The 14,406-nt window shown below is 41.4% G+C and overlaps 2 protein-coding genes across 3 annotated transcripts in view; one reads left to right on the forward strand and one right to left on the reverse strand.

Moving 5' to 3' along the window:
- Positions 1 to 27: 27 nt before the first annotated feature.
- On the reverse strand, positions 28 to 4,982 carry LOC102312595 (mitochondrial folate transporter/carrier). 2 transcript variants are annotated; one of them, XM_005924262.3, is made up of 7 exons: positions 4,498 to 4,981; positions 4,191 to 4,341; positions 3,736 to 3,821; positions 2,877 to 3,031; positions 1,155 to 1,268; positions 826 to 971; positions 28 to 708 (listed from the first exon to the last, which is right to left on the reverse strand). In XM_005924262.3, the coding sequence occupies exons 1-7, from the start codon at positions 4,700 to 4,702 to the stop codon at positions 582 to 584; spliced, it is 984 nt and encodes a 327-aa protein (XP_005924324.1). In that variant the 5' UTR covers positions 4,703 to 4,981; the 3' UTR covers positions 28 to 581. The 2 variants fall into 2 exon arrangements, with proteins under 2 accessions (XP_005924324.1, XP_042077803.1); XM_042221869.1 differs by lacking the exon at positions 1,155 to 1,268 and having other exon boundaries at positions 4,498 to 4,982.
- A 485-nt stretch (positions 4,983 to 5,467) lies between these two features.
- dcaf13 (ddb1 and cul4 associated factor 13) overlaps positions 5,468 to 14,406 on the forward strand; it is an 11,410-nt gene continuing 2,471 nt past the window's right edge. The window contains exons 1-9 of the mRNA XM_005924259.3: positions 5,468 to 5,681; positions 5,995 to 6,194; positions 6,273 to 6,380; positions 6,467 to 6,556; positions 6,640 to 6,795; positions 6,952 to 7,029; positions 7,140 to 7,222; positions 7,326 to 7,490; positions 10,123 to 10,258. Coding sequence (XP_005924321.2) covers positions 5,612 to 5,681; positions 5,995 to 6,194; positions 6,273 to 6,380; positions 6,467 to 6,556; positions 6,640 to 6,795; positions 6,952 to 7,029; positions 7,140 to 7,222; positions 7,326 to 7,490; positions 10,123 to 10,258 — 1,086 coding nt within the window. The 5' untranslated portion in view covers positions 5,468 to 5,611. The remainder of the gene's footprint in view (positions 5,682 to 5,994; positions 6,195 to 6,272; positions 6,381 to 6,466; positions 6,557 to 6,639; positions 6,796 to 6,951; positions 7,030 to 7,139; positions 7,223 to 7,325; positions 7,491 to 10,122; positions 10,259 to 14,406) is intronic.

Raw genomic sequence — 14,406 nt, forward strand, 5'->3', positions numbered from 1 at the left:
AATGACACAAAAACGTCAGGGAAAAAAAAAAAAAAAAAAAGCACTCATCAGGCAAATCATTTCACACATCTGCAACATCTGAACCTGAGCCGATCATGAATTTGATGTTTATAATGAAGTTTTTCATAGTTTTATAGTTGAGACTGTATCTCTCTGTTGCCAGAAAGCATAAAGTGTAAACCAAACTGCTGCATGATGAAATATTCATCCACCTCTTTAGAAAAGACCCTCACACTACCAGTATTTAAAAAAAACAAACAAAAACAAACTGTTAAAGCAACATTGTCCCCATAAAGGTGAACAGCAACAGACATGCTCCCTATAACTTCATTGTGCGTCTGCCATTTTTCACCAACTGTCAGGAAGTTTTATTGAAAAAAAAAAAACTGTTGCTGCTCCATTTGGCAACACTTATTTTCAGTGCACATGAGTGATTTTCACTTCAGCACATTTACACGTACTGGACGACGACAGCTCGGCGTCGATCAACACGGTCCTCCCCTGCATCTCCTCCGCACGGCGCCAACGTGTCAGCACGAGTTTGCAGCCTTCGGGGCAGTCCGTGCCCTGCTTTTAAAATCTCATTTATTTTGCCCGAGAAAAAAGTGAGACACGTTCTCGTAAACCACGAAGGTGATGCAACAGGCTGGGGTGACGCGGATCAAGTTGGGGATGATGCCTTTGTAGAAACCAAGGGTACCTTCATTCCTGAGGAGACAAGTGGGAAAATGTTAAGCATCAATCATAACATGCACTCGAACTGTGCTCAGAACCTGAGACGGGGCCGGCATGCTCGGTCCCACTGTGAGTGGATCGGTGTCTTACCTCCATGTCCGTCTCACGACGTCAATAACTCCATTGTATCTATTGTGCTGGTCTTGCAGGCGAGCTCGCACCACTTGATATGGGTATGTTGTGGCCACGGCAAATATTTTGGATAATGCTGCCATTGTGATGTATTCCAATGGGTTCTGTTTGCACAGACAGATAAATGGAAGGAGGAAGAAGGGAGCAGAGCAGTGTAGGAAAACTGATGAGTCACTTGTTATCAACTGTGGGCTCTGTCTCATTAGACTCAAAAGTTACAAGCCTTATGGCTGAGTTTTATTAAACAATGTTTCCAGCCTGTCTGTGGCTCATGGTTAGTGACTCACCAGCTTTGCGTCTGAATGTGCTTTTCTGTATTTGTTGTAGTCTCTCTTGAGCTCTTCGTAAGTCATGAACTGCAGTGCTCCATGAGACGTGCCGAGCAGACCGGGAACATAACCCTTTTAAAGACATACTCTGTAAGTCGGTCTGACTTGACACTCAAATTCCCACAGTGTGACTTATCCACTGAAAAGCCCACACATCTGTGACTCCCCATCTCTTTACTCTCTGTGTGTTTATACACCCCTCTGCATTTAATCATTAGTTCGTATTAATCTCTGGCTCTCTTCCACAGTGTGTCTTTTGTCTTGTCTCCCCTTAGTGAACCTGGTTCCGCTGGAGGTTTCTGTTAAGGGGAGTTTTTCCTTGCCACTGTCACCAACTGGTTGCTATAGGGTAGGGGTCCCCAATCCCAGTTCACGAGGGCCGGTGTCCCTGCAGGTTTTAGATGTGTCCTTGATCCATCACAGCTGATTTTAATGGATAAATTACCGTCTCAACTGTCTTGAAGTTCTCCAGAGGCCTGGTAATGAACTAATCATGTGATTTGGGTGTGTTGACCCAGGGTGAGATCTAAAACCTGCGGGGACACCGGCCCTCGTGGACTGGGATTGGGGACCCCTGCTATAGGGGGTCATCTGATTGTTGTGGTTTTTACTGTAGGGTTTATACCTTACAATATTAAGAGCCTTGAAGTGACTGTTGTTGTGATTTAGCGTTATATAAATGAAAATGAACTTAATTAAATTAAGGGCCCTTGGCCCTATTTTCTCTTGAACTTTAGGCATAACATTTCCGACAGCAAATTACAATTCAATATTGTTAATGAAGAAGCTGACATACTGCTTAAAACCTCCACTCCTGTATAAATGGGTTGTGTTTTTTTCCAGCTAGAAAGGTAGCTGATGCCCTCTAGTGGTGATTAAAGTCAATAGCGCCTACGAGGTCTTCAGTATTCCTATCAAAATAAGCAAAAGTGAGATCTGATGGGATATTCAGAACACATTAATTTGTCTCCCCACTTAGAAACATGAAAAAAGCTAAATAATTCAAAAAGAAAACATGCCAGGACATCACTCAGTAAACCAACAAAAGCTGCACCAGGGCCGAGCCTTCTTTCTTTAACAATGAGTGTACTTACTCCCAAAATCTGAATATGAAATATGAGTCCTAATCTCCACTGAATGTTTGGTGGTAAACCTAATGATCCCCACCACACACACAAACACACCATGTTGGTATCTAAGCGAGCGACAGCACAGTCTCTCCTCTGCCACCAACAGGTAGTCTGAAAACCACAGTGGGCTACTTTTTTTGTCAGGTCTTTAAGGAATTGTTGCTAGTGTGCCATTTCAGTAACAAAGCTGAGATGCCTGTGATTTCTTCATGAGTGGGTATGCATGTTTAAGCTGAACCAAACAAATGACAGAAAAGCTGCCACAAATGAGGGTTATCAACTTGTTACACTGAATCTCACCATCTGGGACGAGGCAGACACAAAGGAGCATGGACGAGGAAATTATGTCTGTGAGTGTTACTCAACAGGGATAATATTTTAAAGAAGGAAAGTTGAGAATAAATATTTGGAAGTAATAAAGACTACTAAAACATTCTGGCATTAACAGGTGTAGAAAAATCTCCCAGTTTAAGCCACCCCTCCCAAATGTTTAAACTTGCTAACCATGCAATCTTACATCATAAGGAACACTAACACACTCATGTCTCACCTTGTAGAGTCCAGACACTCCTTCATGGCGGTAAATCTTAACCAAAGCATCAAACATCCCCTTGTACTGCTTGCCATTTCGGTCAGCACTGTACTGCAGCACCAACCGGGTCTTGGTCACCCAGATTGGATTGGTAAGGGTGAGCGTGAGGATGCCTAGGCAAGGACAAGAAAGGAAATGTCACTAGGAAACACATGTGACTTCTATTACTTTGTTAGACCCATGATTAGCACACAGGCCCCTCAGTGAAGAGTCATTTACTATAACTCAATATCTATGACTTGACGAACAGGACCAAGGACTTCCTGACTTTAAAGTGGTACAGGAAAAAAGACCTATTTGAAGTTGTGCTAGAGATCTCACACAAATGCCCAGCTGTTTGTGCACAACACAGTTTGGAATTAGCTCACCGTGTCACCAAACTGAACAAGAAGCGCAACAGAGTGCATTTGTGCATTAGGCTCTTTAATGCCACCCAGGTATCATTCTAACCTTCCCATTAGAATGGTGTAAGTGCCTGATGGCAGGAAAGAAAAAAATAAAAAAATAAAAATAAAAATCACAAGATCAAATCAATAAAACATCTGTTTTGGTTTCATTTTTATACTGTTGATGGTAGCTATAAAACCTCCCTGTCATCGGCTTCTTCAATTTATTTCCATTGAAAATCTTGTGAAGGCTGTAAATGCCTTCGTTTCCCCCATTCACACAAGCATGTAAGGCTGCCCTGAACCACAAGTAACTAACTCCCTGTCAGTTACTACCAGCTTGTAGCAGTCATATCTAGCTGCTGTTATTGATCATGTGCTGATTATATGGTGGGGGAGTGCAGCAGTGTTCAAACACGGGTAGTACTAACCAGCTTCAGCCGCTGACACCAGGTGTTCTGTGGCACTCAGTTCAGCCTGACGACCTTCCTTTGTGTACCCTTTGATTGCGTTGTAGCTGTGAGGGAACAGGGCAAGGGCAATAAGACATCTTGCAGTTGTAAAATCATACATGCTGCTTTTTTCATTCATAGGGTGTTGTACAAACCCGAACATTACGGCTAACAGCTAGATTCTCCAGTTTCAGTGCAGCTAACAAAACAACAAGCAGCCACTTACTGCTAAAGAGTCAGACAGTGAAAGTGGACAGTACATCCTCGGTTTCTTAACATAAAACTCATTGTAACAGCCAGGGACAGCACAAAAGTGATCTAGCTTCACAGAAAGTGTTACACCTACGTCAGTTTTTGCGAACAGGGCTCCATGATGTAAATTAGCTTTCATGTGTAGTGTTTCATGTCCTCTTTAAAGCTTATAGCTTACGTACAAGAAGAAGTAGAGGCCCCAAGATGCACCAGCACCCCAAACGTTGGGTGTCACGCCTTGATAGAGTCCCCTCAGTCCCTCCTGCTGCCAGACACTCTTCATGCAGTGCACCATGCCACTATACTTCGGTCTTAATTCAAGTCCATCACTTACTGCATTTAAAAGACATTACGGACCTTGAAGTCATATGATACAAATTAAACACATCATAGCAGTAGTTTCTTAGCAGATTCAAGTAAAGTCATAGCAGCATGACACATCAGACACTAAGGAAATTGATTTTAAAAGTTCATATTTTCATGCAGTACCTGCAAACCTGATTTTGACCAGGTCCAAAGGATGAAGCACCAGCGTTGACACCACTCCCCCGCTGAGTCCCGCGATCAGGTTTTCTACCTTCACATGGCTAAAGACCTTCTGTAGTCGTCCGCCGAACGAGACAGCGGACACGGGTTTGCCGGGCAGTCCTGTCTCTGAAACGGGACCGTGATTTGGAGCGGAGCTCATGCTCATGGGCAACTTCGCTACCTAGCTAGATCCTACCAGCTAGCAGTGTTTACAACACCGCAAGCACGCAGCGTGTCAAAACGTAACTCTCTATAAAACTGAGGCGACCCCTCGTTTACTCTGCTGCAGTTTCCATACAGTACGAGGACGGAACAGCGTCCTCATATCTCTCCTGCGCTAATGACGCACCACGTTTCTGACATCCGGAGGTACCTCACAGGTGTAACGCACTCTCCAAGAGTCAAGTCGCAGACCCAGTGCTCGACCTTGCTGTTATTATTAAGTAATGACAAGTTCCCGTTGTTGAAATAGTACTTCCGGTTAAATACTTCAAAATAATTCACACATGAAATATGCTGTATTCATTTATTTATTTTACTAATACAAAAGTTAGGATTAGTTACGTCGACATATTTTGTATGATGGTTCGGAGACATTTTTGATAAAACTTAACTATATTAAAAATGTTTTCCACATAAATTACATAAAATCAGTTTGGTTATTCAAATACTGATTTAAGTAGCGCTTTTACAGGCTTTTCTATATCTATTATTTATTCATAATTTTGTAATATTGCCCTTAATTATTATAGCTTATTCTCAAGTGTCTTCGGTAAAGGTCGCTTGATGTCTCCGTGAACCTTTCTCAGAAGGTTGGCGTTGGTTTTCCTTGATTTAGCTGAAAACAAACAAAAGAAAAAAGTATTTCCGGTCCTTCTCTTTCTAAATGTTGTAACTTTAGTACTCGTTTCTTTACTTGTGAGTGATGCAACCAGGAGGACCGGGCATCCCACAATGCAACGCGAGATCGCCGTCTCTGTTCACTATCAACACATGGCTGGTGTGTTCACTACTTGCTAATATTTTTGTTGCTATAATTTTCCCTTTCTGTAAGCGTGTGCCCCTCCGCTACCAAATGAAAGTTAAAGTCATCGCAAGGAATCCGGATGATTATGTCCGGGAGACCAAACTGGATATTCAGCGCGGTAAGTGAAACTCTTCGGCTAAATAGCTAACAGCATACATACGAAAGAGCTACAGTGTTAGCATCTGATTAAAGCTATTGACACAACAGTCATGCTTTTAATCTAATTTTGCAAAGCTGTCTTTGCATTTAGCACGTTCGGAATTACAAATTTTGCTTCACACATTTCTAAACTCCTTATTATGGAGCCTAAACAGTCTGTGTTACTTGACTTGGTTAGCAGCAACATACCTGCACGCTTGGATTTTTTTTTTAATTAATGGAAATGCTCTTTTCTTTGAGCACATAAAGAAGTGACTGCTGTGTATTTTTAGTCCCCAGAAACTATGACCCGTCCCTTCATCCGTTTGAGGTGAGCAGGGAGTACACTCGAGCTCTGAACGCCACCAAGCTGGAGCGTGTGTTTGCCAAGCCTTTCGTGGCCTCGCTGGATGGTCACAGAGATGGGGTGAACTGTATGGCCAAGCACGCAAAGAGCCTCTCCACCCTGCTGTCAGGCTCCTGTGATGGGGAGGTATGTAGAGATGCATTTCCTTTTATCTCAGCCATTCTTGCAAACTGACAGGACTCTCCTTTTGGATTTGATCTTCAGCTGAAGGTGTGGAATCTGTCCAAACACGAGTGCGTTCGGACGCTTCAGGCACATGAAGGTTTTGTGCGGGGAATGGTTGTGCGTTACTGTGGGACCTCTTTCTTTACGGTAACTGATCATCTTTTTGAAGACTTTTCCGAATTGTTTGACTTCATATTAGCTGACATCTAACATGATTTCTTTTTCTGCAACAGGTCGGTGACGACAAAACAATCAAACAATGGAAGATGGAATCACCAGGCTACGGAGAAGAAGAGGAGCCAATTAACACCATCCTGGGCAAAGTATGCTGTAATAATTTTGCTGTTTCATCGCATAGAATTGCTTCATTCATGAAGTATGAATGAAAAAAAAATGTCCCTTGTAGACTGTGTACACAGGTCTGGATCATCATCAGAACGATCCTGTATTTGCAACGTGCGGCCAGCAGGTGGACATCTGGGATGAGCAGAGGAGCAGCCCGATCCGCTCTTTCACCTGGGGTGTAGACAGCTTCAGCTCTGTGCACTTTAACCCTGTGGAGGTAAGATACCACGTGCTATATCTCACATACATGGGCCCCGCCCTCCAGTCATGTGACGAAAAAGGTTGCTTGGACGTATAAGCTCACAGGTGTTTATTGCGACTTAAAGCCAACACATGTGCTGATAAATAAAGTCAAGGGTTATCCTCTCCACAGACTGAACTTCTTGCAAGCTGTGCCTCTGACAGGAGTATAGTGCTCTACGACATGAGGGAATCTACACCACTTAAAAAGGTAAATCTTCCCTTACAGTTTGTGCAGGAATGCATCTGTTTATCTCCCTGTTAATTTACATGGATGCGGCATGATAATCAGCTACTTTTTGCTCTTACTTTCTTCTTAAGGTCATCATGACAATGAGGAGCAACACGCTAAGCTGGAACCCCATGGAAGCCTACTACTTCACATGTGCAAATGAGGACTACAAGTGAGTCTAGGAAAGAAACTCTGATTTAATCATATTTTAGCTGGTCCTTTTTTTTTTTTTCCAGCTCATAGAAACTGTTTTTTGTTTTTTTCCTTTTCACCAGCCTCTACACATATGACATGAGGTACCTGGCCAAGCCCATCATGGTACACATGGACCATGTGTCTGCTGTGCTAGATGTTGACTATGCTCCCACGGGGAAGGAGTTTGTGTCTGCTAGCTTTGACAAGACCATCCGAATCTTCGCCAAGGACGGTGGACACAGCAGGTCAGTAATGCTGATCAAACTTTATGGTGCCAGCAAAGTTTTAGGAAAAATTGGACTGTTGTTGACTATGCTGTATAATTTGTGGTTTAATTAAATTATAGCATAATCATTTGGTTTGGTTCATAGCTTTGTTTTTGACCCCCTTTGAGTGGGAATAACTGGGAAAAAAAAAAAAGATGTAATCCTTCTGATGTTATTTCCGTTCATTCTTTACTTTCATGACTTTTAAACACTGCAGCTCTCACCAGACTGCCATGCCTGATTATAGACCAACTAAAAAATTGATGTAGCAACCGTGATGTTGCCTTCTGGTTTGTGAAGCTCTGTATTGATGCCTCAGGATGAATGTTTTCACCTTCGCTCTCTTCGGTGTTTTGGGGCATTTTGTCAATCAAAATGTGTCAGCCAATGAGCATATCCTGGATAAGCATGATTTTATTTTGAAAGTTGGTGACCAAAATTTACAAAAGTCACTTAATGTTTTATGCAGTATTATCCAAAATGAGTGACTGAGTGCGTAAACTCAGAAGTGTTTCCCAAGGTAAAGTCGGAGCAATGATTTTGCATAGACTTCTATGAACCTCAACACTGAGGTTTAGGAAGTAAAAATCCCATTCATATTCTCAATAGGGCTTTTGGTTATGAGCCACAACATTGTAATAATCCAAAGCAGACATAAAATGAGCTACAGTTTTGAAATGACGGCATGTGCTTCTGTTGCAACCACAAGTCTGTCTGATTAAAACTGAATGTCAGGTCAGGAACAAAGCACTGCACTAGATCTATAACTGGGCTTTGCATTTTATATGCACAACACAAACTGCAAAATATATTCAAAAATATTATTATTCATCACTGTTTTTAACCATATAAACACTACAAAAAGGAAAAGGATTAAATTTGATAAGAAAGGTGAAGGACATTTTTATGTTTGTTATTCACTTTTGTAGATTGTTAGTTTGGTTCTGGGGTCAAAACTCTTTATATAAGGATTTTCTGATAAGACTGGAGAAAATGGATGGGGAATTTGGAGCATTTTAAAAAGTGGGTGGTCCCTTTTCCCTTCCATAAGACTGCCTGTGTTTAAGCAACCACTGCTAATGGACCCTGATGGCTTCACTTTTCAGAACCAGAAGCTGTATCCACCTTTTTATATTGTCTATGGCTTTAATCAAGTACATCCACCTGTAGGAGGACTCACCACATGGAAACCATGTTGAAGCATTTATGAACGCTCTGTCAGGATTTTTTTTTTTTTTTTTTTTTTGAAGCCTCATTTAAAAAAGTTTAATTTAAACAATTATTAGCATTTCAGAATTCAACATTGGTTTGACTTCCCAGTTCTCTCTCGCGTAATGTCTGTAGTGCTAACTACTGACAGTTTGCTATTTAGCAAAATAACATTAGCTTCTGGCTAATTAGCATACAGTTATACATTTTATTAAAAAAAGGTTTTCAGTGTCACTTCTTCCTTTACATTTAAACACATTGTTTGAACAGCAACAAAAAAATATTCGCTTTATTTAGAAAAAATCAGGAGAAGGTGAGGATAACAGCTCAGATAAGCTATGTATTTTTACCCACTGCTAGCTAACATACCAGAAGCTACTAGCTGGTAGTGCTACAGTAATGAAGCAATTACTGGCTCTTCCTCTCTGCCATGATATAATTTATGAACATCATAATACAATACTCATATTGCACATTATACAATGTTCATATCTCAATTTAAGTCTGTTTTAGAACTGTTACACAGCTAATGTTAATTGGCTCATATTTTATCTTTAATGATCTATTAAGGCTTTAGCTGAAGAATGTCTTTGAAAAGGAACAGCAATAAATCAATGTGTTTTTGCTTATGGCTTGAATTGATTAAATATTGAGTATATTATTTATTATATCTGTTAAACATTAACTTAAATCAATTGCAAGTGTAATAATAACAGCTGTGAATTTTCTACTAGGATAATGTCAAAATGCTCCAAACACACCCTGTGAAAAAGGCCATGTGTTGAACACAGTAGCAGATTATGGCTGCTGGTTGATAATGAACCACAAAAAACCAAACCCGTTGTTTGGTTTCTATGTGACTTAATAGTACATGCTGTATTGTTTGTACTGTTGTCAAGCTCCAGAACAAATAGCCGTAGTAGTGTTACATTAGCTGCCAGCCGGACAGCATCACAGCATGGGCTGGTGAGGGCTTACGTGGCAATTAGTAAGTAGTCAGCAAGTAGAAATATAGTATTTTTGCATCACTTTCCCTCTTTTTTTGTGAGATCAAAGCAGATAGAGCACAAGTGTTACTAATTACTCTACTTATAGGCTCAATTCTGTTATGTAATCAGAAAGCAGATATTAAACATTATCATGATACCTGTTTATTACCTGGTGCTGTTTAAAAACAAACAAATAAACACAAAAAACCTCTAGCTCCACAACAACAAACCTGAGCTGTGTAACCACATTTCTGTAAGCCCTCTTCTGTCATAATACAAGAGTTGTTTTGGTGAGGGCTGGCTTATAAAATGCACTTCATCAGTGGTTTGAAGAGTGTCTCTAGGTGTACAGTGTACAGTAATTACTGGCTTCCTGTTGTTTCCCTTGCAATCTTTTAAAAATTAAAATTTAGGGAGGTGTACCACACCAAACGCATGCAACACGTCATCTGTATAAAGTGGTCTGCAGACAACAAGTACATCCTGAGCGGCTCAGACGAGATGAATATCCGACTGTGGAAAGCCAACGCAGCCGAGAAACTAGGAGTGGTGAGTCTGCCCTCGTCTTCTCTCCATTATTCCTACTGATTTCATATCAAAGGCAACTTGCTGCTTCTTGGCAGCTTTTCAGGTAATTCCTCATCACGATGTCTACCTGCCAGTCGGCAGCTGTATTTTCCTCAGCTGTCAAACACACTATATCTTTCTCCTTCACTTTATTACTTGTTTTATGAGTTAGCTGGATTCTTCGACACCGCTGTGGCTCTGCGCCCACCTTCAGCAGTGTAAGAGTGGGTGACTATGCCAGGAGCTACGGCACTACTGTTGCCAAGTGCCCTGATGGATGCTGACTTAGGGTAGAGTCACTCTCTCAATAAGTACAATGTACCGGTTGGCACAGGGGCTCCGGGGGGGGGGCAAAAAAACTCAGTGCTTGTGCAGTTATTTAACAAATCATCGACAAAGCATTCTCCCAAATTTCCACTCCAGCTGTCTTTGTTAGAGAGCGTTAATGCAATCATTTTTTTATGTAGGTTTTAATGGCAGAAATCAGCATTTATATTGTGCTATTCTCAATCCTGGTCGTGGCTGACTCACGAAGATCAGCTGCCTCTCTCGGGCCATCTCCAGCAGCCATCTTTCATTACTAATCGGATTCACTCTCGCCTATTCTCTTAATGCAGGCTCCGAGTGGAAAACTGGCCTGCTTTTGGCACTTGTTCTACTGTAACTGTGTAAGGGGAGATTTATTTGCAAGCTTTGCACTTAAAGAGATCAGACAAGGGCTGCTCCTATCAGCAGTTTAAAATCGGCCAATCACTTAAAGCGAGGGGCCACTCTGAAAATAATGAAGCATTAACATTCAAGTTGTACTCAGATGGTCTTTAATTATCAGGAAATGCTGAAACGCCGACTCGAGGCTTTGTCTGTGTCACCATCAGTACAGCACGCTGCACTGACGGGGAGTTCTCTATCTGATGCTGCACATCACTTCAGTTCTAGCTTAACCCTTTGTATTTTAGACCAAGACCTAAAAGATGTTAAGAGTCAACGCAACTGAATTATTGATGCTCACATGCTTTGTTACTTTTTGAGTCAATAACATGAAAATATAGTGCTTGTGATTTCGTTTTTATGTTTTTTAAGGCGTTTACAGTCTGAAACAAGGCGTTGTAGCTTTGTTATGAGTTGGGTTTTGCTTTCAGTCTTTTGCATTTTGTTATAACCTTCTACTTAATCAGTTGATAGCAGATATTAGGAAACATGGAGAATTTGATAAAACATAAGTCAGACAAGAGGGAAAGCGGCAAAGCAGCAACAGCTGTTGGTGTGTACACTGTAGACTTTAAGCCACAGTACAACTACCAAAAGAGAACAGAGCACAATACACGCTGACTGAAGTTACACATGGATAAGTCGGAAACATTAAAAATGGTTTGGGGTTACACCGACGGAACAAAAGCAAATACACACAGGTATCCACAGCCTGTCTGTGGAGTTTGGATTGAAGGTAACACAGACTGCTAAAAATGTATAAACTTTGCACAAAAAGTCGATGACTTCTTTGTTGTAACTGTGCATCTTGGTAATAAATCTTATACTGTTGGAAAGTTTCTCCTCTTAATAGTTACACGTTTGTAAGGAAAAAGGCATCAGTTGGTTGAGCTGGTTGGTGATGACGGTCAAGTCCCTGATTAGCAGCAACTGTGAGCAAGGACCCTGCTACAGCCGTCACTTGGTGTGTGTTCCAAGCATGCCACATGTGACTGATCTCGATAGGGTCTGTGCCATAGAGCAACTTCAAGCTGATGTTCTACAAAACCAAGTTTCAGAATTACTAGAGTGAGCCCTAATACCATTTCCAAGTTGAAGGCCAAGTTCCATATAACCGGGCATGTCAGGGAGACAGGCTGTGAAGTAGGTGTCCCAAGAAGACGACCAAACGTTATATTCAGTGACTAGTCTGGATCTGTGTGTGACGGTTGACTCATAGAGTCAAAGTGTAGAGCTGTTTCGTAGTGGAATATTTCTCACATTGCTAGTTTTTTTTTTTTCTTTTTTACTTTTACCTCACAATGAAAGCACGGACATAATGAAACTCTCAATTTGGTTATAAGCCTCTTTGGCAGTCTGGATGTGCATTCTCTCTAAACACCAGTAGGAGGCCAGCTTAGGTGGTTGCAAAAGGAAATCCAGTTGTATAGAAGTCTGTGGGGAAAGTGATCCCGCTTCTCATTTAAGTTATGAGAAGCAGCGGTCTCAATAAACACTTTCCAAATGAGTCAGCCGACAGTTTTAGGACTTACTTGCTACAAAACGTGTTCGTCCACACGTAAATGTCGTTACGAATCACCGAAAACTGAGATTTTTTTCAAACTCCTTTTTTGCGTTTACGTGTGGACGAGGAATACAGAGTTGGTCACGCAACGTCAAAGGTATGTGCCTTTTTCATGTCGTGCTGTGCGCCACGTTATTGTTTACATGAGATGAATTGCAGAATGGCAGATCGAGACAAAATGCTGTTAATCTGACTATCTTCAGGTTTTACACACTTACATTTAAACACGCAGTTACTGTCCCTCCATTTACAAAGGCAGAGGCGTCACGATGTGATTATTTTACGTGCAGTTTTTTTGTTTTTTCATTGCTATCAATACATTTTTCAAGCAATGCCTCTCTGTGCAAAACAGGTTTAAAAACATAAACAACTGTGGGATGCTGTTTGTCCATGATTTGAAGAGCCCAGCGCTGCTCTCGATGCAGGGAAAACCAATTCTGTAGGGGAGACCTACCTTGGCACTTGTGCAGGTGAAACCAAAGGGAAGATATGCTTCACCATATTTTCTAGTCTTTGGCTTAGAATGAAGTTGGTTTGGAAACATATTCAGCTATGCTTCATCTCCTGCTTTGCGTTTCTGTGGGCGCCCCGTGCTAGCAGTGTCCAAGTGTTTTTTTTTCTCCTCCTTTTCATTCCGCACCCCCCTTGCAATGGCTTTGCCCCCCCAGGGGGCGGGCCCCACACTTTGGGAAGGTCTGGGTTAGGGTAAGGGGCTAGGGAAACCATTATTTCAATAAAGGTCCTCACTAAGATAGCTGAATGGGCGTGTGTGTGAGTTTAGTTTTAATAGCAGTGGAAGGTTTATTGTGGTGGTGGTTTCTGCAGAGGGTTGGGTGTGTATAGCTTAAGTTTTCAGAGCCTCAGCAGGATTACAGTTAATACTGACACCATGTAGTGCAGGCCCCTCAACTTTGGGTTGACAGGATGACTAAATGACTAAATAGATTCATCTGTTTTTCCAACAGTCACTGTCACACTGTCCCTGTGCAGGTTTTCTCTGGGAGCAGCTGTCCCTATGTTACACTCGCTCATCTCAAGCGTCATACCCCCCCACTTCCCCAACTGTAGCGTGTCATGCTTTGTTTTCACACCACACTGTAACCGGTTAGAAACTTTGGTTTGGCTCATAAGAGCCTTGCTATGTATGATCCCTCCAAACCAAAACCTATGAAATGCATAATTGTGTACTGTCTCATATTTTGAATTTCCTGTTGATTATACAATCAGTGTTTAGTATTTGTATCCAGGGGAATTAGTCTAGTACAACAGGATCAGCATCTGACAGCTCTTCTCTAGCAAATTGAATCTGAGACAAATCATTGCTTTTAATTAGAATAAAAGCCTTTTAAGGGAGCAGCTCCAGCCAGTACATGCTCAGCTAGCCAGTGGTTTTTATGAGCCACTGGCTTTTTTTTTTCTTTTTTTTTTAACTTTTTAACAGACATTGATTCAGTTTTGAGTGAACATGTTGTCAAAAAGAAGTTACTACTTAGTGTATTGTCCAACATTTTATAACATTAGACAACATACCGTAACTGCAGCTCTAAACAAGCACTGTTAGAATAGCAATTTAACAAGTCCACTGAGCACGTTCCTGTTTGTGGCTGAAAGAAGTCACCACCAGTATTCACTGAAAAAAACCTGTATTTAATTGCACATCATGACTGTCTCAGAGGAGATATTTATGTAATTATATTTACTTTCTTTCTCAGAGTTAGATGAGAACAAGGGTTAGTGTGTGTGTGTGTGTGTGTGTGTGTGTGTGTGTGTGTGTGTGTGTGTGTGTGTATATGTGTGTGTGTGTGTGAGAGAGTGTGTGTGTGTATAATAGAAATATACCCTGGATTAGGGCTGTGCG

Source organism: Haplochromis burtoni, unplaced genomic scaffold (assembly GCF_018398535.1).
Source record: "Haplochromis burtoni strain Fernald_Lab_line unplaced genomic scaffold, NCSU_Asbu1 Contig_76, whole genome shotgun sequence".
NCBI lineage: Eukaryota > Metazoa > Chordata > Actinopteri > Cichliformes > Cichlidae > Haplochromis > Haplochromis burtoni.

Excerpts from the sequence above, each read along its gene's own strand:
- LOC102312595 (XM_005924262.3), bottom strand. The coding sequence starts at position 4,702 with ATGAGCATGAGCTCCGCTCCAAATCACGGTCCCGTTTCAGAGACAGGA. Across the intron at positions 972-1,154 it reads CACATTCAGACGCAAAGCTG|AACCCATTGGAATACATCAC; the intron begins GTGAGTCACTAA and ends CTGTGCAAACAG. Across the intron at positions 709-825 it reads GTCGTGAGACGGACATGGAG|GAATGAAGGTACCCTTGGTT; the intron begins GTAAGACACCGA and ends TTGTCTCCTCAG.